A 23,347-nucleotide genomic window follows, 5' to 3' on the forward strand; every position below is an offset into this window, starting at 1 on the left:
TAAGGCCATAACCTTTTTTTATACGTTTATCACATAAACATATCGGTTTATCTAGTCTTGAGCGTTCACTTTGGGTGAAAGAAGAATAAGCTACATCGTTATCTGTATTCCTAAAGCTATCTACTCTGTTCTCTCTGTTCATGGTGTTGAACTGTTTGATTCGATTTTAGTTGGTTTTTATGTCTTGTAAATAATTTGGCCATTTTGGGGGGGGGTTTTGAAAATAGTATTGCATTCCGTAAAACCATATTTCAGCCTCAGAATGCTCAGTCAATTTGTGCTTTTATTTTTCAATAAAATAGAGAAATCACATTGAGTTTCATTCTAGATGATTTGACATTGATATGATATATACGTAAACAATTTATACGTAAACAGGAAGAATCCTAACCAAACTATGCGACAGGTAGCCTAGTGTTTATAGCTTTGGGTCAGTAACCGCAAGGTCGCTGGTTTGAATACCTGAGCCGACAAGGTGAAAAATCAGTCGACGTGCCCTTGAGCAATGTCACTTAACCCTGATTTGCTCCAGGGGCGCCATACTACTATGGCTGACCCTGTAAAACACCACATTTCACTGCACACATTCGCTGTTTGTGACAATAAACACCTCATTATTAAATACAGGATTCATAATGAATGGCAACTGAAGAAATGTTTACTTTTATTTAACTAGAAAGTCAGTTAAAGAACAAATTCTTATTTTCAATGACAGCCTAGGAACAGTGGGTTAACTGCCTGTTCAGGGTAGGAACAGTGGGTTAACTGCCTGTTCAGGGGCAGAACGAGAGATTTGTACCTTGTCAGCTCAGGGATTTGAACTTGCAACCTTCCGGTTACTAGTCCACCGCTCTAACCATTAGGCTACCCTGCCACCCCAACTGAAGAAATAAACGAACCAAGAATGATACAGGTATTAGATGTGTTAGCAGCAACACATTTTGACACAAACTGTTTCCTACATAGGACATTTCACAATTTCTCCAACCATTATTACTGTATGTTTGACCTTTGACCTTTTATTTAACCTTTATTTAACGAGGCAAGTCTTTATTATTACTGTTTGTGTAGTTGTGTACAGCAGGCAATCATTGTATGTTTGACGTACAATATTTTCAAATGAACTGGGTGAATTTGATTTCAATGCATGTCCATTAAATTGGATTCGAAAATTCTCGAAAGGAATACATTGTAATCACTTAGAAAGTTGAATGGAAATGCAGGGATACAATTTGTGACAACAGGTCATGTATACGTTACAGACAAAGTGAAACAAATCTCTGGAGAGTTATCACAATGTAAAATATGGAAACCTATCTCATACATCTTCTTTCTGTGTCTAAACGATGAACATTATCTGTGTAATTAAGGTTATACATCCAGTATAAAGAGCCAACTGTATTTCCTCGCTCGTGCCAAACTATAATCCAATCAGGTCTTTGTCATCAACGCAAAAGTGTTGTAGTGCTTTAAGTCAGTGGTATTTTATTTTCTCTCCAAACCAATCATCACACAACCATACCTTGCGAAGTGTGTTAAGGTGCTTTGGGGCAAGCTGGCCTCCACCAGGCTTAACGACTATGAATGATTTATTTATTTGTGCAGCGTGAATTGAGGGGTATCTGTTTACAGGGGGCTGGTGACAGCACCTGTGCTTGATACCTCCAGCAGACAAGGCCTCACTGTTTGTCCCCAAAAAGGGATGGTTGTAAACATCTATGCTACTATCAAAACTTTTTATAAAGACACATTTTCATGACCCAGACTTTTTTTGCTGGTAAAAAAAAAGGGGGGGGGGGAATCATTAAAGCTCTTAGTAAACTCAAACATGTATTCACAATTGTGGAGTGACTGTTCCTGCAGTGTCCTCTCATGAGAACCATTACAGCAAGTCCCTCTCAAGAACAACGCAACTCTGGAAAGAATGTGATGTCGAAGAATATCCTTCCTGGTCATCCTGCAGTCATCTGATTGTCTCAAGTGCTTTGTAATATAGATAGAGCAAACGTCATTCCAAATAAAAGGCCTATGTGTTATTTTACTTGCTTGTTCAGATATCAACAAATCTCAGATATATAGAAATGGAATAATGGTGCAGCTTACCCTTGTGCCAGCCTGTTGCTTTCTAATAGTTACTGTCAGTCGGTGCAGTTGTCAACAGAGGGTATGAGGTGTGGCCAAACAGCGAAGAGTCTTCCACTGAGCAGGTGCTCAGCTGGTCAATCAGCTGTAGATCTTCTTTGTCTCCCCTCCTGCTTCCATCCAGTTGTTTAGAACGGAGCTGTACACTTTGGGAGTATTCCTGGCTCTCATTCTCAGATTTAGAAATGGCTCTTAGCTCTGTTATTTCTGTAACCTCTGCAGCCTCTTGCTCTTTCGGTTCCTTTGTATCTTTGGTGTCTTCTGGTTCTCTTGACGTTGTGCCAGATTCAGAGTGATTCTCTGGACTCTCAGACTGCTCCTGTGTTTCATCTCCATTTTTGGAAAGCGTTGTCAGGACGGTTATCTCTTGCAATGTTTGTTGCTCATCCAACCCGGAATTGTCTTTGGTTTCTTCAGTCTCTGCTGGATCCTCAATGATCTTTTCAGGCCTGCCACTGGCAGCTGAATGGTTAGAGCCCTGTATCCTTTCAACATCATTTTTGGACATTTCTGTCAGATCAGTTTCTCCCTGCATTGTCATATCTTTGTCCTTGTCATCCTCAGACATCCCTGTTGTTCCTTTGAGCTCCTCTGAATAACCCTGACCCTCCTCCCGTGGCCCAGCTGTGTCTTCTCTACTGCTGTCTTCAAGTTCAGCAGAGAGTGTGAAGAGAGTGACTTCTGTTCCCTCTTCCACCTCGAGAGAGTATTTCGTTGGCCCAGTTTCACTGGCGTCATCGTCTCTTGAGTGAGCACTACTGAGATCTGACTGGATCACTTCCACCTTGTTATTACTGTTTGACTCATTGTCATCCTTTGTGGATGGGGCTGCCTCTTTAAGTTCCGTAACTATACTCTCAACAATGGTGCCAGCTCCGCCTCCAACAGCTGCGCTCCTCTCCGAGGCATTGGTATCATGATCGTCAGGTTTCGGGTCTGGTGTCTTTGCCGTTTTAGTAGGTCTCTCTGGTCTGGAAATTTCGGTCACGTGTGTTGGCACTATAGCCCTGGCATCCGAATTAGACTCACTGATGGCATTGTCAGAAGTAAAGTCATCTATGGGCTCTATGAATGTCTCAAAGAACTTTGAGGATTGATGTACATTCACCCAGTTAGTTACAAGATCCCTATTGTCTCCTTTCTCCAAGGTCTCTGGAGTTGCAGCATGGTCCTCAGCTTTAAAACTTTCCTCAAGTACATTAGCGTCTTTACCTGATGCACTGCTTTCTTTCTGTTGTGTTTCTGACTGAGGTTTCAGGACAACGCTGGCTCCTTCTTCAGATGGCTTGCTTGCCCCTTCTGTGGATTCGTCTTCCGTTTTATGTTCTTTTTCCTTCAGATCTGATTCAGTCTCTGTAGTATCTTCTAGCTCCATAGCTCTGGGTTCTGAAGCTGGAGCTTGTGTCTCTTCAGAAACAACAATCACCTCTGTAGTAGCATCACTAACTTTCTCTTTGCCATCATCCAAGTTATCTGTGCTTGTATCTGGGTTCTTATCTGCACTCTCAAGTGTAGCATCTACAATTCTGTCCTTTGACTGAGTTTTTAGTTCCGACTGCTCTTGAGACTCTACAGATGCCTCTATCTCCTTGACATTCTTAGTCTCCTTATCAGTATTCTCTGACATAGCCTCTTCTTTGGATTCAGCCCCAGTGTTAACTGGCTCTGGGTCCCCTACATGTGAACCAGCATGGCTATCTCTGTTAGATTCCTCAGCCTTAGATTTTTTGTCTTCTGTGTCTGCATCCTGATCTACTTTGGTATTTTCACATGTGTCATTTGCCTCTTCCTGGTCTTTAGGATCTTCCTCTGTCTCCACCTTGTTTAGGTCATCTGTCTTTGTTTCTGCCTCCTTGTCCTTTTCATCTACCTTGTTTTTGCCTTGGGTATCTTGGTTTGTGGACTCTGTCTCCTCTCTTGCGGTGTCACTCTGAACTTCAGAGGCTGCAGCTGTCTCTCCATTTTCAGAATCTACCTCACTGTCCTTTTTCTCTGTTTCTTTCCTGCTGACTAGGGTCTCATCTCTGGCCGCAGTGCTATCTCCAACAATTAGAGCTGAGCCACTCTCTACATCAAATTCATCATTCTCGTCCGCATCACATACAGATTCTTGAACATTGTCTTTGATCTCAGTCTCTTCAACTTTGACCTCAGTTGTTGTCATGTTTTCTCCTTCCTCCGCTTTAAGTTCACTGGCTTCCTCTGCATCCACAACATTTTCCTCAACTACTTCCTCTCCCTTGTTCTCTCCTGTTTCATGCTCAGATACTATTGCTGCTTTATTTTCTTCAACCATATCCCCACGTTCTAGCTTGCCCCCTTCTTTTACAATTTCCTCTCCATCCTCATCTTCCTTTTCTACCTGTCCAACCTTCTCTTCACACTCCACCTTATCTTCTACTTCTGCTGCCTTTTTGCTGTCATCTGTTTCTCCCTCCTCTGCCTTATTCCCCTCAGCATTTTCTCCACCCTGTGTCCCCTCTTCTGCGTTATCCTCCCCATCTTTCTCACTTCTGTCTAACTTACCCTCACTAACTTTCTCTTCATCTCTCTTAGCTTCTCCAATATTTACTTCCTCAGGCTCTTGCTTTTCTTCTTTCTTATCATTTCCAGTCTTTTCACCGTCCTTTACTTTCCCTTCTTCAATTTGGGCAAAGTCATGTTCTACCTTATCACTTGCCTTATCCTCTGTAGTAGTTTCTCCTCCAACTTCATCCGGACCAGCTTCTTTTTCTAGTCTGTCTTCCTTCATAGCCTCCCCTGTGTCACTCTCAAGTTTGGCTTCGGTTTCTCCAGGTGCATCCTCACTCTTCTCAGCTCCCTCTGCTGTCTTTTCAGCACAGACAGTAGTATCTCCACTTTTCTCTGACACGCTGCTTGAATTATCTGCTGTGACTTCAGTCTCTGTGCCTCCAACCGTGTCCTCCTCCCCATCTCCCTGCCTGTCCTTGTCAGTTATAGGCATCTCTTTGTGGCTATGGGACTCTGAATCCGCAATGGGCTTTGCTTTCATCTCTACTGCTTCACTCTCTGCCGCCTCAGTCCCTGCCTCATCCGTCACAGCTGTTTCTATCTCAGTCTTGCTCTCTGGTTCTTCTGGTGCAGATGACTCATCTTTGGTGCTTTTCATCTCCTCTGACTCACTAGGTGGTATGTCAGGATCTGCTGTGTTTTTCTCTTCCTGCTGCTCTTTACTAGTTACAGAATCACTTACTTTAGCTGGCTCGCCCGCCTGAAGATCCACAGCCTCATCTTCTTCCTGGTTGCCCTTAGTTTCTTCGCCCTCTTCTTTCCCCTTTGTTTCTACTTTGCTGTCCGCCTCCTCTTGATCATCCGTCTCCGGACTGGCTTTTGGATCCTCCTCTTTCGCCTCTGTCACACCACTGGTTTCTTCAGTTATCTGTTCAGACTCCGGTGCACCATCTTCCTCCTCTTCCTTCAGCTCAGTCCCGACTTCTTTTCCCTCGGCAGCACTCTGTGAGGTAATTTCCTGTGCACTGAGTGAACTTTCCTCACACTTCACTTCCTCTGTACTGATCTGACGCTCCAGAGTAAAAGCCCCGGCTTGCTCTGGTTCCGTACCTGCGGGAAGAAAATAGGCGGTAGGTGACTGACTAATGACGTTTTCTCACACACTAAATATACTGCACAGGTGTTAATTAAGGACAAATAACTGGAGCTCTTACCAATGGTGTCTGGTTGTTGGTTTTTCTCAGTGGGGTCTTCCTCCGTCTCAGTGCTGGTGTCACTCAGCTCTGGCTCTGAGTGACTCTGAGCCTCCTTCAAAATGGCCTCTGCTAGTTTCTCCTGCACAGACTTGGCTTGGGTTTGGCGTGGGAAGGAGACAGAGATGTGAAGCATGCAATGAATGACCTTTACATGTCAACAAACACAAGCAGTATAATCATATACAAAAAGAACATAATGAGGAGCCATTAAAACAAAATAAACTGAAAGCAATGATTGGACATTAGACAGAACAAAGTAAAATGAAACTTCATTTCAGAGAGAGACTCATTTTAATATTTACATTAGCCAATTGAAGGAAAATAGTATAATGTATATCACATTCAGATGTTCAGCATGCATGAAATAATTGCAGGTTGACATTTATTGTCATGAATCTGGCCCTGGAGGCAGAACTGACCAATTTCTGCTAGATAGGCCAGCTGCAAAGTAAAAACCAGCTATATTGTACAAATTCATTTAAAAAAAAAAACATTTGCTTTTTGGTCTTAATTTAAGGTTTTATGCATTAGGGTTAGCAGTGTGGTTAATGTCATGGTTATGGTTATGTTTAAAATCTGATTTTAGGAGTTTGTGGCCGTGCCAGCTAGTGACCACTCTACAGAGCTGCCCCCAGAACAAGATTCATGAAAAAAAACACTAACCTGCTAAATAAACAAGCAAAAAGCAATACAGAGATAAAGTTCATGGGCCCAAACAAATTTTAAAAAGATATTTTGTGTTGGACAAAATTACATCAACTTAACAAAGAACGCAGGAGAGCAAACCCAAAACAGACATTCACAATCCTCAGCTCAGTATTTTCAGACATCATTTGTCAGGTATACAGTACAAAGTTGTTCATTAAGAATGTTAAATCTGTTCAACCAATTCTGAGGAAGAACTACGGTGAAGTAATACAAATTCCTCAGAGGCATTCTACAGATCTAGGATCTTAATTTGATCACGCTGTTGCAGGAGAACTTTCCTGCAATCCAGGAAATGTAAAACTTGTAGTGTATTTGAGGTTTAAAAAGCCTCCTGAAGTTCGTAATTTCCATTTTGAAATTTTAGACGACAAAAAGGTCCTTGAATTATAATCCACATAATAATTCACATTTCCTGTTGTTTAAGGATTATTTTCCTGCTGTAGCAAACTGGCTCAAATTAAAATCCTACATCTGTACATTACAATGTTTATCAAATTAAAGTCCAAAAAACACCGGCACGCACTTGAATACAAACACAGATGAGACCAAAAAAAGCATGTTCCCACTTAGCTCCAACAGCCATCTTATTTATCATCACAATTACAATGGCGTGAAGGCGAATGAGAAAAGGACAGGCAGGTCCAAAATGCAGCAGGAAATGGTTTCTCCCAAGCAACACACAGAATCACCTTTTCCACCATCCGAACTGACCTGTTATCTCACAATACTCAGAATTAAAATCGATGGATTCTTATGTAAAGGCCTGTATACATGGAAATATATCAAACTCAACTACTGTATTATATAGAAAAACTAACAGCTCTGATTATGGAAAAGGCCCCCGGGGAGGGGAGGGGTACAGCTCTCACTCAGGCGAGTCTGGATGTGACGGTACATACTTACCCCTCTCAGGGTCCTCCTCCTGTGTCGACTCACCCTCCGCCTTAGCCCCACTCTCCTTGTCGTCTTCCTCCTTAGCCTCAGCACCTTTCCCCTCCTCCGACAGCCCACTTGTGTCTGACACCTCAAGCTCTGTGGGTCTCGCTGTGCTGTCCCCAGGGCTGTACCCCAAGGTCCCTGTGTCTTCCTCCCCAGTCGAGGTGGTCTGGGGTGGGGTAGGAGAGCTGCTCTCTGTGGCTGTGGTGGGATCCTCTGTGGGTGGTTGGTCTGGATCAGGTGCTATGGTGGTGGGGGTGTCTTTTGCCTGTTCAGCCTGGGGAGGAGCCTCCTCTAGGTCAGCTGCCTGGTTGACTGCTTGGTCCTCCTTGGCCTCAGCCTCACTGTCGTCCATGTCACTTCCTGAGGAGCTGGAGTCTGACCTCGACCTTGACCTTCTCTCTTCTACAAGGGAGACAGTGTTAACAGGAGACAAAGGAATAGAACATTTATCATTTAAAGAGCTAAGATCTACGATGAATGGATGAAGTGGACTATATTTGGATTCAGATCTACGATGAATGGATGAAGAGGACTATATTTGGATTGAGATCTACGATGAATGGATGAAGTGGACTATATTTGGATTGAGATCTACGATGAATGGATGAAGTGGACTATATTTGGATTGAGATCTACGATGAATGGATGAAGTGGACTATATTTGGATTCAGATCTAAGATGAATGGATGAAGTGGACTATATTTGGATTGAGATCTATGATGAAGGGATGAAGTGTGATATATTTGGTTTGAAATCAACAATGAATGGATGAAGTGGACTATATTTGGATTGGGGTGTAAACTCTTCTATTTAATTCATTTTCCTTTGATTATAAATCAAGATTTTTCAAGATTATTAACTAACCAACTTTGTCATCGTCCTCACTGTCAGACTGGTCGCCTTTCTCTCTATCCTCTCCGTCTCTTTCGCTGGAGGGAGGAACACTTTTCTTGTCTTTCTCTTCTCCTCTGTCCTCAGCCTGCCCCTCGTCATCCGCCTCAAAGTCCTCTTCATAGTCTGTTGGGAAAAACAAATAGCGCCTTATGACTCCATAGCATAAAAAACGATTCTTAACATGATTAACTATCTTATTAAGATGATTTTAATCTTGTACCATAGAGTGTTAGACAGAGCAACAACTATGCTTCTATTATGGGATGGCAGGTAGCCTAGTGGTTAGAGTATTGGGCCAATAACCAGAAGGTTGCTGGATCAAATCCCTGAGCTGACAAGGTAAAAATGTGTCTTTCTGCCCTGAGCAAGGCAGTTAACCCACTGTTCCCTGAGTGCTGAAGACGTGGATGTTGATTAAGGCAGCCCCGCGCACCTCTCTAATTCAGAGGGGTTAGGCTAAATGCGGGAGACACATTTCAGTTGAGTACATTCAGTTGGACAACTGACTAGGTATTATTAATAATTTTCACAAAAATATTGGTAACTTATGCCTTGTTTATGACAGCCTATGATGGATGTTATGTCTTCATGTACAGTTGAAGTTGGAAGTTTACATACACCTTAGCCAAATACATTTAAACTCAGTTTTTCACAATTCCTGACATTTAATCCTAGTAAAAATTCCCTGTCATAGGTCAGTTAGGATCACCAGTCCCTCCTGCAGCAAAGCACCCCCACAAAGCACCCCCACAACATGATGCCACCCCCGTGCTTCATGGTTGGGATGGTACTCTTCGGCTTGCAAGCGTCCCCCTTTTTCCTCCAAACATAACAATGGTCATTATGGCCAAACAGTTCTATTTTTGTTTCATCAGACCAGAGGACATTTCTAAAAAAAAAAGTATGATCTTTGTCTCTATGTGCAGTTGCAAACCGTAGTCTGTTTTTTTTATGGTGGTTTTGGAGCAGTGGCTTCTTCCTTGCTGAGCTGCCGTTCAGGTCATGTCGATATAGGACTCATTTTACTGTGGATATTGATACTTTTGTACCTGTTTCCTCCAGCATCTTCACACAAGGTCCTTTGCTGTTGTTCTGGGATTGATTTACATTTTTCGCACCAAAGTACGTTCATCTCTAGGAGACAGAACACGTCTCCTTCCTGAGCGGTATGACTGCTGCATGGTCCCATGGTGTTTATACTTGCAGACTAGTGTTTGTACAGATGAACGTCGTACCTTCAGGCATTTGGAAATTGCTCCCAAGGATGAACCGGACTTGTGGAGGTCTACAATTATTTTTCTGAGGTCTTGGCTGATTTCTTTTGATTTTCCCATGATGTCAAGCAAAGAGGCACTGCGTTTGAAGGTAGGCCTTGAAATACATCCACAGGTACACCTCCTCCGATTGACTCAAATGATGTCAATTAGCCTATCAGAAGCTTCTAAAGCCATGACATCATTTTCTGGAATTTCCCAAGCTGTTTAAAGGCACAGTCAACTTCTGACCCACTGGAATTGTGATACAGTGAAATAATCTGTCTGTAAACAATTGTTGGAAAAATTCCTTGTGTCATGCACAAAGTAGATGTCCTAACCGACTTGCCAAAACTATAGTTTGTTAACAAGAAATTTGTGGAGTGGTTGAAAAACGAGTTTTAATGACTCCAACCTAAGTGTATGTAAACTTCCGACTTCAACTGTAGCTGTTATAAAGGCTTTATAAATGCATGTAAGTGGGGCTACAGTAAAGTATTACCAAAATGTCAATATAATATTGATATAACTCTCAGGTCTCCATCTGTGTAGCTCAGTGTACCATCTTTTGGTTTGTCCTCCTCTTCTGGAATGTCTTCTTTGATCTCTGTCTCCATGTCCTGTGGCGGAGTTGTCTCAGGCTCTGGTTGAGAGTGACTGTCTTTACCAATCATCTCCTCCTCCACCCCTGCAGTGTCCTTCCCAGTGTTTAGAGGGCGGGTGACTATGATTTCCTCTTTGATTCTCTTTGGAGGAGGGGTGGGCTTCTTGTCTAACCCCATGGCTATGATACACCTGGAAAATGAAAATGAACCTCACATACTGTATCCTTGTGACCTGATTAAACTGCAGACATTGAACGTGTATCACTGACATTTCATCATAATTGGGGTTTTATTGACAAATTCAGATAATAGAGGTGCTAAAAAAAAAGTTTGGATTGAATATACATTTTCTAACACTCAGGATAACATCTTTGCTTTCGAAATGACCACTCCATTCTCAGACAGTAACACGTACTTTTAAAATCCTGCTGTTACTGTATCTCACCTGTAGCAGGGCGAGGCTCCCTCCGTGCTGGAGAATCCAAAATGTCCGCGGCGGCCTCCTAGCCGGGAACCCTTCCTGTGTTTGAACTCACAGCAGGAGCTGAGGCGCTCCACCTGCAGCCCGTTGAGAAAGAACGTCAGGCTGAAGGGGAAGCCACGGTGGCGCCGCGACACAAACTGGAACGTCTCTAAAAAAATAAATAGAGGTAAAGTGGATACGTTGTATTGTAGTATTTCATATTTTATGGGATGTTTACGCAATCTGCATGCAAACGGTTTGAGATTAGAAAAAAAATGAAGTGCTATTAAAAAAAAGTGTTTTTTATTTTTATTTGGGCAAGACCGAATAGACCCGACTCTGTCTGTCACACCCTCACTGACCTCCCTTCCTGCGTGTTCCCATACTGACCTCCCTCCTGGAGTCTGCCCTTGTACACACACAGGTTCTCTCCCCCACAGTGCTGCTGGAACACCTTCACCTCATCCCTCATGTCCATCAGGTCATGTGACAGGTGCACTGTCTTCCCAAAGAACACCATGCTCACACATACTTTGCTCTGCACAGAGGTCCGCGGGAGAGTAGAGTCCTGGAAGCAAAAACAGATTTGTTTTCAATGTGTCCTGCGGCCTTTATAATACTGCAAAGGAATAATTAGGTCAGTAAGTACCCGCTGGGGACATTCATTCAAAATGTATATACGCATGACTGTAAGTCACTTCAGATAAAAGCATTTGCTAAATTGCTTATATTATTATTATATTACACTAAGTAAGCACCATAAAACCTGAATGGTTTCTATTGGGTATGATAGAAGTGGGCCGCTAACTTACAGTCACTGTGCCTATCTGGAGAGCCCTTGTAATCAAACTGTACTATAAATTGCAGCTGTGCACTGGTACTGAAGCATAGTATATCTGAGAGAAGTGTGATTTGGTCTGACATAAAAATCACTGTGTATTTATTGTAGAGAAAAAAAAATGTAAACTCGTGTAGAATGTCCAATCAAAAAACGCATATTTTGACAAATGGGTAGAATTATGTTAATTATGTAGATAATCCTCTAAGAAAAGTAATGGTCCAAACCTAATTTCTCTATCAGATAAAATAACGTTGTTTTTTTAATCAGGAAAATTGCATCGCGTCAGCTAGGCTGGATTCTGTGCAAGAATTAAGGCTAAATTACTGGCTACCTGACAGGCTCTTTCCCGTTGAACTCATCATCTTTCTTCTCGAATCCACAGGACATAAAAACAATATAGAGGTAAGATGGATATCGAGTTTGAGACATGACATGTAGTAGTTTCATATTGTTGTATACGCTTTTAATATTAAGCGTATCTCTGTGAAATATTAACAGAGCATATCAAGCTTATACCAAGCTTTTTATTTTCAAAGCCTTTTACATTTAATTCAGCTCGTGTCATGCTAATTTAGCTCTTTGTAAACCCGCAGATAACGATTTTGAAGACGACGACCCCGAAATGTAAAATCCTCAACAGTTGTTACGAGAACCCTGCACCACTATGCCAACAGAGCTCAGTGATTATTATCGGATGTATTAGGTTACGAAATCGGACTTCTTCGATATAATGTTAATGATACGTTAGAGAAACTGAACAACTCAGAACATGAATAATCATATTTGTCTTGGTAAAATGTATTTTATATCATAAGAAAGTGTAAGTTCATAATCAAAGCACATCTCCAACAACTCTGTTTGTTTAATAATAAAGGTACGTGGTGGAGCTCACGAGTGTGCGGATTCTATTTATTTTATACCGACTTTTTTCAACCCGTTTGATCAGACTTGACTATAGAATGGTTGGACACGCTACCATGTGTCATCTGAAGGGTGGAGGGAACTATGGTTGAAGAGATAGAGAGGGAGGAAGGAAGGGAGAAAAGAAGAGAAGAGACCTCCGTCATTCCGGGACCACTTGGGGCCGTGGTGGGGCGCAGTCTCCGTCCCCTGAAAGTGCCATTGGGGGTACCCTTAAAACCGCCCCTCTCTTTCCTCTTAGTCGGTGGTGGCACTGGGGTAACAAAGTTGTTGATGACTGGAAGGCGGTAGGGGGATATACCACGGGAAAACTCTGTCCCGGTCAAATGTCTTCTGGAGTCTTTGTCCATCTGGAAAGAAAATACAAAATTCCTGTGATAACGCTTCAATTTACAAGTTGCCCGGATACGGGTCTGGGAATACAAAGGCAAGCAAGTGCAATAAAACATGCATGGAATTCTGACTAAGGGATAAAGACTCCACTGGTGGCCAACCCCGTAAGTCTGTGTGTGTCTGCGTGCGTGTGTGAGTGCTATAGTGTTATAAATAATACAGTCGACGTTGGTGGTCTCACAATGCAGTTGAAAGGCTGGTCCGTTTCATTGGAGGAGTCATGGTGCCTGTAGGGGGAGGTGTGTCTGTGGGAGGCTGTGGTGCTGTTACTATGGATGGGCTTCAGACGCACCGGCCTCTGCATCTTCCCTGGAGCCGTGTTGGGTCGAGACGAGCCCGGCTGAGGCACACACACACACACACACACACACACACACATCAACAATACATTCTAAGCAGGATACGTTTATTTATTTATTCTGATGGACATTTAAATGCTCATCATAGTAAATGTTTCAATATTTTAAACATGCTCTTATCTACAAATTTACTACACTGAACAAAAATATATAATTCAACATGCAACAATTTTAAAGATTTTACTGAGTTACAGTTCATATAAGAAAATTGGTTAATTTATATAAATACATTAGGACCTAATCTATGGATTTCACATGACTGGGCAGGGGCGCAGCCTTGGGTGGGTCTGGGAGGGCATAGGCCCACCCACTGGGTAGCCAGGCCCAGCCAATCAGAAGGCGTTTTTCTCCACAAAAGGGCTTTACTACAGACATAAAAACTCCTCAGACTATCCTGCAGGTGAAGAAGCCGGATGTGGAGGTCCTGGGCTGGCGTGGTTACACAGGGTCTGCGGGGTGAGGCCGGTTGGACTTACTGCCAAATTCTCTGAAACGACGTTGGAGGCAGCTTATGGTAGAGAAATTAACATGAAATTCTCTGGCAACAGCTCTGGTGGACATTCCTGCAGTCAGCATGCCAATTGCACGTTCCCTCAAAACTTGAGACATCTGTGGCATTGTGTTGTGTGACAAAACTGCACATTTTAAAGTGGTCATTTATTGCCCCCCGCACAAGGTCCACCTGTGTAATGATCAAGCTGTTTAATCAGCTTCTTGATATGCTACACCTGTCAGGTGGATAGATTATTTTGACAAAGAAGAAATGCTCATTTACAGGGATGCAATCACATTTGTGCAATTGTTTGTTGTTGAGAAATAAGCTTTTTGTGCATATGGAAAATGTCTGGGATTTTTAAATTCAGCTCATGAAACATGGGCCCAACACTTTACATGTTGCATTTATATTTTGTTCAGTGTATGTTTAACCAAGTGCTTTTAATGATATTTGAAGTATTTTTGGCAACACTATATAGTAAGATTTGAACAAGCCCCAACATGCTTGTGATACATCTGTTTGCAGATTTTGTCAAGAGACACCATCTAACTTCTAGTAAACACAACAATCAAAGCCAGAAAAACCCAGGCAGGCGTTCACCCCTCGACATATGTTGATTCAGCCATTAAGCTACCACATCTTACATTTCAAAAGCGTGAGATAAACTTGTGTAATCCCACCACTTCACATTGAATACACTCTTAAACGAGACATTGAGCAAACACAAGAGAGAAGTGTTCTTCAGACCTGCTGACTAGAACGTCAACACCAACCTGGCAACTATCTCAGCACGTACGGCTATGTTTGCATCCTAAATGGCACCCTATTCCCTATATAGTGCACTACTTCTGACCAGGACCCATCCCTATATATGGAATAGAGTGCCATTTGGGATGCGCGGGCCATGAATCAGCTCCACACACATCCATCAACATACAGCCTATAGCTACCAATGAGATACATTTTCCATGGCTGCTGTGTGGTTGAAACAAAGTTCAATTTGCTACATGTGTATAACTCTTGTGACAATAACTCTTAAAACGTCAAACGTGATCAAGTTTAAAAACAAACATCATAATCGCCAACACTGATACTTATTTTCCGAACCTTTGTCACAACTATCCGGCATTACCTTGTCACAATAATGTGACTCTTGAGCAATCATTATCAAAATTGTTATTATTGTGCATTTGCCTTCATTGCTATAGTCTCAGAGGCATCACTCACAGATTCAGAGGATTCAGAGTGCTCCCCCTCTGGGCCAGAATGCTGTGCGTGGGAGACCCTGGGGCCCGTGGGCGGCCGTGGAGACAGGATATGGATTATCTCCTCCTCGTACCTCTTGGAACGTTCCACCTTCACCAAGACAAAGACTATGGTTATAATGCCTTTACTCACGACTCCCTCCAAAATACATGAGAGACATTGGGTCGCATACGATTATGTTTGATACAATACATTCAAAGGAGTCACAGGTTATACAGAATATTCATATCCAAATTAGGCACCTTGATTTTATGCACTCTCTCCCTCCGGGCAAAATCCTCCAACTTCCTCTTGATCTCGATCTGATGGAGACGCTGGATGAGAAGGACAATGTTTAACGTTTCATGCAGAGGCAGGAAGAACCCACCGATCAGAACAATGGGATCATGGTCTCTAGGACAGGGTCATATTCAGGAGCGTAAATGCAATTTCATTTAGGCTAAATCATGTTCTTATTGTTGTATGTTTTAGTTATGTAATGTATTGATTGTTGCTGCCTTCTTGGCCAGGTCTCTCTTGAAAAAGAGACTCCGGGTCTCAATGGACTTTCCTGGTTAAATAAAGGTAAAAACAATTACTAAAATAAAAAACACTAGTTGGGGGAATGCAAAACTGACCCAAGGTCAGCGTCTAGGGGCAACTTCACCCTACTCCCTCTCTCACCTCCATGTCCAGCACCTTATGGAAGATGGCCTGGGCCAGGCATTCCCTCACATGCCTCTGGTGCGCTCTCTGCATCACATTGTGTCTGTACTCTTTGTCTGGGACAATCCGCCCACTCCTGGTGATCTGATAGAATATCACACATCACATTAGGAAGTGTTATTATTAGCCTGTACGGTCCTCAAAATAAGATTTTTACTATCTTACCATTCTGTCTCCCATACACTTCAGTCATCATCACTACATCATGATCATCATCATTACAAAACTGGTTGTTTGGATCCTGGATGCTGATTGGACGAGCAGCGTTCCAAGCCGCGCTGTATTGGCCGTCACGGACACACCTATGCCTGCTATCTCAACTCGGTATTATTTCCCCTTACTTCAAAGCCTACAGTAGCATTTTGTTTGGTTCAGCGTTGGTAAATATAAGACTCGCTGTCTGCCTGTCCAACCTCAGAAACAATGTTTCACTTTTGAATTTCGATCTGTGTAGTACCATACATAGAGTGAACCGTGCCCAAACGAGACGATACAACTTTTTATGAGCCAGTCGAAATCACGCATCAACATCATTATCGTGGACATACAGGCTGGTTCCAGGCATAGCGAAATCAGCGATCGCTTAGCCCGACCGAAACATTAAGAACACCTTCCTAATATTAATCCCCCCCACCCCCGTTTTTGCCCTGCGAACAGCCTCAATTCGTTGGGGCATGGACTCTACAAGGTGTCGAAAGTGTTCCCCAGGAATGCTGGCCCATGTTGACTCCAATGCTTGACTGGTGGACCATTCTTGACACACACGGGAAACTGTTGAGCGTGAAAAAACCCAGCAGCGTTGCCGTTCTTGACACAAACCGGTGTGCCTGGCACCTACTACCATACCCACTTCAAAGGCACTTAAATCTGTTGACTTGCCCATTCACCCTCTGAATAGCACACACACACACAATCGATGTCTCAATTGTCTCAAAGCTTAAAAATCCTTCTTTAACTTATCTCCTCCCCTTCATCTACACTGATTGAAGTGGATTTAACAAGTGACATCAATAAGGGATCATAGCTTTTACATAGCTTTCACACAGAGCAGGTATCGTTAATGTTTTGTCCACTCAGTGTGTGTATATATATATATATATATATATATATATATACACACACACACAGTGGGGCAAAAAAGTATTTAGTCAGCCACCAATTGTGCAAGTTCTCCCACTTAAAAAGATGAGAGGCCTGTAACTTTCATCATAGGTACACTTCAACTATGACAGACAAAATGAGAAAAAAAATATCCAGAAAATCACATTGTAGGATTTTTAATGAATTTATTTGCAAATTATGGTGGAAAATAGGTATTTGGTCACCTACAAACAAGCAAGATTTCTGGCTCTCACAGACCTGTAACTTCTTCTTTAAGAGGCTCCTCTGTCCTGTACCTGTATTAATGGCACCTGTTTGAACTTGTTATCAGTATAAAAGACACCTGTCCACAACCTCAAACAGTCACACTCCAAACTCCACTATGGCCAAGACCAAAGAGCTGTCAAAGGACACCAGAAACAAAATTGTAGACCTGCACCAGGCTGGGAAGACTGAATCTGCAATAGGTAAGCAGCTTAGTTTGAAGAAATCAACCGTGGGAGCAATTATTAGGAAATGGAAGACATACAAGACCACTGATAATCTCCCTCGATCTGGGGCTCAACGCAAGATCTCACACCGTGGGGTCAAAATGATCACAAGAACGGTGAGCAAAAATCCCAGAACCAAAGTAACAAAGCCTACCATCAGTAACACACTACGCCGCCAGGGACTCAAATCCTGCAGTGCCAGACGTGTCCCCCTGCTTAAGCCAGTACATGTCCAGGCCCGTCTGAAGTTTGCTAGAGAGCATTTGGATGATCCAGAAGAAGATTGGGAGAATGTCATATGGTCAGATGAAACCAAAATATAACTTTTTGGTAAAAACTCAACTCGTTGTGTATGGAGGACAAAGAATGCTGAGTTGCATCCAAAGAACACCATACCTACTGTGAAGCATGGGGGTGGAAACATCATGCTTTGGGGCTGTTTTTCTGCAAAGGGACCAGGATGACTGATCCATGTAAAGGAAAGAATGAATGGGGCCATGTATCGTGAGATTTTGAGTGAAAACCTCCTTCCATCAGCAAGGGCATTGAAGATGAAACGTGGCTGGGTCTTTCAGCATGACAATGATCCCAAACACACCGCCCGGGCAACGAAGGAGTGGCTTCGTAAGAAGCATTTCAAGGTCCTGGAGTGGCCTAGCCAGTCTCCAGATCTCAACCCCATAGAAAATCTTTGGAGGGAGTTGAAAGTCCGTGTTGCCCAGCAACAGCCCCAAAACATCACTGCTCTAGAGGAGATCTGCATGGAGGAATGGGCCAAAATACCAGCAACAGTGTGTGAACACCTTGTGAAGACTTACAGAAAACGTTTGACCTCTGTCATTGCCAACAAAGGATATATAACAAAGTATTGAGATAAACTTTTGTTATTGACCAAATACTTATTTTCCACCATAATTTGCAAATAAATTCATTAAAAATCCTACAATGTGATTTTCTGGATTTTTTTTCTCATTTTGTCTGTCATAGTTGAAGTGTACCTATGATGAAAATTACAGTTCTCTCTCATCTTTTTAAGTGGGAGAACTTGCACAATTGGTGGCTGACTAAATACTTTTTTTGCCCCACTGTATATATATTACTGTACCAGACAAAAGTTTGGACACACCTACTCATTCAAGAGTTGTATAATACATTGCAGAATAATAGTGAAGACATCAAAACTATGAAATAACACATATGGAATCATGTAGTAAGCAAAAAAGTGTTAAACAAATCCAAATATATTTTATATTTGAGATTCTTCAAAGTAGCCACCGTTTGCCTTGATGACAGCTTTGCACACTCTTGGCATTCTCTCAACCAGCTTCATGAGGTAGTCACCTGGAATACATTTCAATTAACAGGTGTGCCATGTTAAAAGTTAATTTGTGGAATTTATTTAATTCTTAATGCATTTGAGCCAATCAGTTGTGTTGTGACAAGGTAGGGGTGGTATACAGAAGATAGCCCTATTTGGTAAAAGACCAAGTCCATATTATGTCAAGAACAGCTCAAATAAGCAAAGAGAAAAGACATGAAGGTCAGTCAACCCTGAAAATATCAAGAACATTGAAAGTCGTTTTTTATTTTTATTTTATTTAACTAGGCAAGTCAGTTAAGAACAAATTGATATTTACAATGACGGTCTAGGAACAAAATAATAAAGAAAAACCCTTGAATGAGTAGGCGTGTCCAAAATTTTGACTGGTACTATATATATCTTAGGAACTAAGTCTGGATCTCAACTTACTATTGAGAGTAAGAATAGTAGAATACACCAGGTGTAATTTCAAAATGTGTTTGTGCATCAGCAGTTTTTCTCTCGCTATGTCAATCACTGACAGTCACTCAATTTGCCACGATCTCCACTCCATGGCAAAATGAGTAGAATTGCAGGAAATTAGCTGTAACTGCATTTTTCCCTCTCCACCCCATAGCAAAATGTGTAGAATTGCAGATTTAAAAAAAAAATGTTTACCCCCTTTTCGTGGTATCCAATTGTTAGTAGTTACTATCTTGTCTCATCACAACTCCCATACGGGCTCGGGAGAGACGGTCAAAAGCCATGCGCCCTCCGAAACACAACCCAACCAAGCCGCACTGCTTCTTAGCACAGCGCGCATCCAACCCGGAAGCCAGCCGCACCAATGTGTCGGAGGAAACACCATGCACCAGGCGACCTGGTTAGGGTGCACTGCGCTCGGCCCGCCACAGGGGTCGCTACTGCGTGATGAGACAAGGATATCCCTACCGGCCAAACCCTCCCTAACCCGGACGACGCTAGGCCAATTGTGCGTCGCCCCATGGACCTCCCGGTCGCGAACCCAGAGTCTCTGGTGGCACAGCTAGTGCCCGAGACCACTGCTCCACCCGGGAGGCTGAATTGCAGAAAATGTTCTTTAATTAAAGGTCCAGCTCAGCTGTTTTTATCTCAATATCAAATCATTTCTGGGTAACAATTTGGTACCTTACTGTGATTGTTTTTAATTGAATGGATCAAAAAGAAACAAAAATAGCTTCTTAGCAAGAGCAATTTATCAAGAAAGAATTTAGCTAGGACTGTAGTCTTGTGCCTTATTGCCTCACCATCATCATCATTTGCTCTGGTCCAAGGTGTTACGTGTGGCTTGTAACGCCCGGGACCAAAGCTACATCATCATCAACTAATACAAACTTTGAGGAGAATATTGCTGATGAGTGTTAACCACTGGTGTACTTGACATACCAGGCCAACTCTCTGGAGATGTCTCCTGATCCGGGTGTTGTTGAAGTATCCAGTAAGGTGTTTGTCTGTCAGACTGTTGTAGGCTGAAAGTAGCCTAAAGAGAGAAGGCAAGTCCTATTACATTATGACAGAAAGGCTATTTATTTTTTATGTGAAAACAATCATACGAACTGTATCCATTTAATGTGCCTAATATGTCATGTATCAGTAACGTAATTCATTTTGGCTGTTCTCCTTTATAGTGGGTTGTATTATGGATTGAGAATACCTGTCTAATGAATTAAAGTGGTTCACCAGTCTGCATCACCTCTGAAAGTAACAATTATGCTTAATTTCATCATTACAACATCTAGACTAAATGTCAATGAATCATCTGCGCCATTAGTTTTTAAAAAAATTAAAAACTTCCATGTTGTTGTTTTTGTCTTTAACTAGGCTATCATGGTGTCAGGTCTACCCTCGGATGTGTTCAACTTCAATTCTGCCTAGCTCTTTCCAACACAGACTTGATTTCCTAAAGCGTTACAGTTTCCCCACAACTATTGGCTCTATTACCCGTGTCTGATTACCTTAGGAATTAAAGGATGGATAGCACACTTAACCCAATCGCCCTTTTGTGCCCATGTCTTTCTCTCCTGCTCTAAATAACACCGGTACGGATTTCTCATCGGGGTAGGGTCACCAGAGCTTGTCCAAGAGCATGGGATACCTTCTCATCCCATACAAAGATATTCTGAGTGGCCAAATGATTTAGATACAATCTAAGATACGCTACTTAATAATAATATTGAAGCCAACTTAAAGGGATAATTCACTAAATTATAAAATGACATATTGGTTTCCTTACCCTGTAAACACTATATGGACAAGGTACGACGGCAATCCTTGCTTTGGTTTGTTAATCTGACCACATTTTTATTTTATTTTTTACATGTTTCACATTTCAAATACAAGTCAATGGAAACAATATAAGCATTTTCACGCTTCCCGTCCAAATCATCTCAAAGTAACAAAATAATTGACATATTTTATTTGATACTTTAGGACGACTTGGACATGAAGCGTGAAAATGCTTATATTGTTTCCATTGACTGGTATTAGATGTGTGCCACAAGTGCTAAAAAGTTAGCATTTGAAACAGTGGCCAGGTAAACAAAAACAAAGTATGGATTTCTGTCATACGGAAATTAATATATATTTTGTCATTTAAGTAAACTATCCCTTTAACACAACACCTCGTGATTTTTGTTACGATCAGATCTCTTGGTGTAATGGCTAAAGAAAGGTGATGACATTCACTGGACCAGCGTTCAAGTCCCGGTTGGGGTGACCCCCTGAAAATTCACAAAAAAACTGTTTTTGCCATGAGGCGTATACACACAAGGAACTTCTTTTATAGAAGCGCTTTATCGAAGGAATTGATAATGTAGCGACCTGAACGTAACACCCCGTCGATCTCGTCAAGAGGTTCGGGATCTCTTGGCGTAACCGTCAAGGTGTTGCAATGACAGTAGCTGGATCAAGGTTAAGTTGCTATTTGCTAAAATATGATTAGCTATAAAGTCCTTAACAACTTTTTATATTGTATTTGAACCACGTTACAATTCCCACCAATTCAGTTACGCCTATTGGCGAGCTGCGTAGGGTGTAGGCTATGCCGAGTTCGCGTCCCGTTCTCTCCATTCGCTACTAATATTTATTGTTTACTCAAATCCATAAAGTCAAGCATTTCTTTAAACAGAGTCCAATAGCCAATGAAGTAAAAAAATATTTCAAACATGAATAATAAAGTCTTAGAATTGTCAACAAGTAGGCTACCCTATCATTCGGGTCTGTAGACAAGCCCTTACTAGAACCTCTATCATCACTAGGGAACGTCAACCTGTAGAAAATTTCCAAAGAATGGCACCTACCCTGGGTATAGGTGACTCATGATTTCGGGATGCAGTTTCATATAATAAACGGAGCACTCCTAGTCGGAAGACTTTCCACCTTGCTCAAATACATGCAAATATAGAACCAGACAATAGAATACTGTCCTATTCGAATGCCCGGCTTGGTAAAACCTGACTGTACTTGCTACACTTCTTTCCGAGCGGAACTGATGACAATTTCCCCGTTGCTATGGAAAGTCACGTGACGATGCTATCGAGGAGGCTGGTCTCCACTTACAACTACAGTAAGGATTATTTTCTTTTTCTGCAGGGTATTTTTCTATCGTATTTTATTCTAGATTTTTTTTTAAACATGTCTGAATTATTGGACCTAAATTATATTATATTATATCTATTATCAAATATGCATGGACCCAATCTGTAGTTTTTTTGTCTAATTTATTTGAATTTGATTTGTAATTATAATTATGTAGGTAGCAACCCTGGACTGTATTCAGAGTCGGACTGGCCATAGAGCAGTTCTGGCAAATGCCAGATGGGCTGGGCCATCTTTAGCCTACTGGGCCTGTTGAAATTGGGGGTTTTGCACAAAAATGTATTTATTGGGCTGATAATGGGGGCATAAAGGTATAAAAAAAGGTCAGTTGTCAGAAATTCTTGAGACGATTTCTGGTCCCAGTCCATTCCTGACTGTATTCAATTCACCTCTACACTATAGATGTGTGTGGAACCACAATTGAACTCATGCATTGCACTACTGTAGGCCTACTACCAAGAACCACTCACGGGATATCCGTCTGCTGGAGATGAGAGACCAGACACAGTGATCACTAGTTACCAACAGCCTATAATATAGGAAATAACCCCAAATCCTCCTTATTGCAATGCATACCGTTGATCAAGTGACAAGTTATACAAAATGCACTATTATATAATAATTAGGTGGGTGCTTACATTTGTCCTACTGTTTCACACATGTACAAGTGTGTGAACTGTACATTTGATTTTTTTCATATCCCACTCAGTGGGATATGCAAAAAACTAGCAACCCTGGAGCAATTAGGCTTAAGTGCCTTGGTCAAGGGCATATAGACTGCCTGTCACGTAGTTGGTTCTAGGGATTCAAACCAACAACCTTTCAATTACTGGCCCAGTGCTCTTAACCAATAAGCTACCTGCCACCCCACATAACAGGTCACTGAGCTCCACATCTATGGTCCATTCCACACAATATGAAAAGATGTAATTTGGAATATGATGTAAATAATGTTATCGGGTCAACTGCATTCTTCACAGCATGCTACACATCTATCTCTGCCAGACAGAGTCTGTGTCTGTCTCTTTGATCAAGGTTGCCAATCTTTGCTCAGGAACCGTTCCAGTTTCTTAATAAATGCCTCTCGCTACTGTCAGAGAGCACCT

The 23,347-nt window shown here is 42.0% G+C and overlaps 1 protein-coding gene across 2 annotated transcripts; it reads right to left on the minus strand.

Annotated features, from left to right (window-relative positions):
- Nucleotides 1-271: 271 nt before the first annotated feature.
- erich3 (glutamate-rich 3) lies at nucleotides 272-22,115 on the minus strand. Of its 2 annotated transcripts, XM_029632055.2 has the most exons (15): nucleotides 21,944-22,115; nucleotides 20,031-20,124; nucleotides 15,672-15,797; nucleotides 15,251-15,322; nucleotides 14,970-15,098; nucleotides 13,069-13,227; nucleotides 12,632-12,844; nucleotides 11,123-11,300; nucleotides 10,715-10,901; nucleotides 10,227-10,459; nucleotides 8,382-8,534; nucleotides 7,482-7,919; nucleotides 5,829-5,963; nucleotides 2,104-5,724; nucleotides 272-1,983 (listed from the first exon to the last, which is right to left on the minus strand). In XM_029632055.2, exons 1-14 carry the CDS (start codon nucleotides 21,982-21,984, stop codon nucleotides 2,126-2,128), a joined length of 5,757 nt encoding a protein of 1,918 aa, XP_029487915.2. In that variant the 5' UTR covers nucleotides 21,985-22,115; the 3' UTR covers nucleotides 272-1,983; nucleotides 2,104-2,125. The 2 variants fall into 2 exon arrangements, with proteins under 2 accessions (XP_029487915.2, XP_029487914.2); XM_029632054.2 differs by having other exon boundaries at nucleotides 272-5,724.
- Between the last annotated feature and the right edge of the window lie 1,232 nt (nucleotides 22,116-23,347).

This window comes from Oncorhynchus nerka, linkage group LG24 (assembly GCF_034236695.1).
Source record: "Oncorhynchus nerka isolate Pitt River linkage group LG24, Oner_Uvic_2.0, whole genome shotgun sequence".
Classification (NCBI taxonomy): Eukaryota; Metazoa; Chordata; class Actinopteri; order Salmoniformes; family Salmonidae; genus Oncorhynchus; species Oncorhynchus nerka.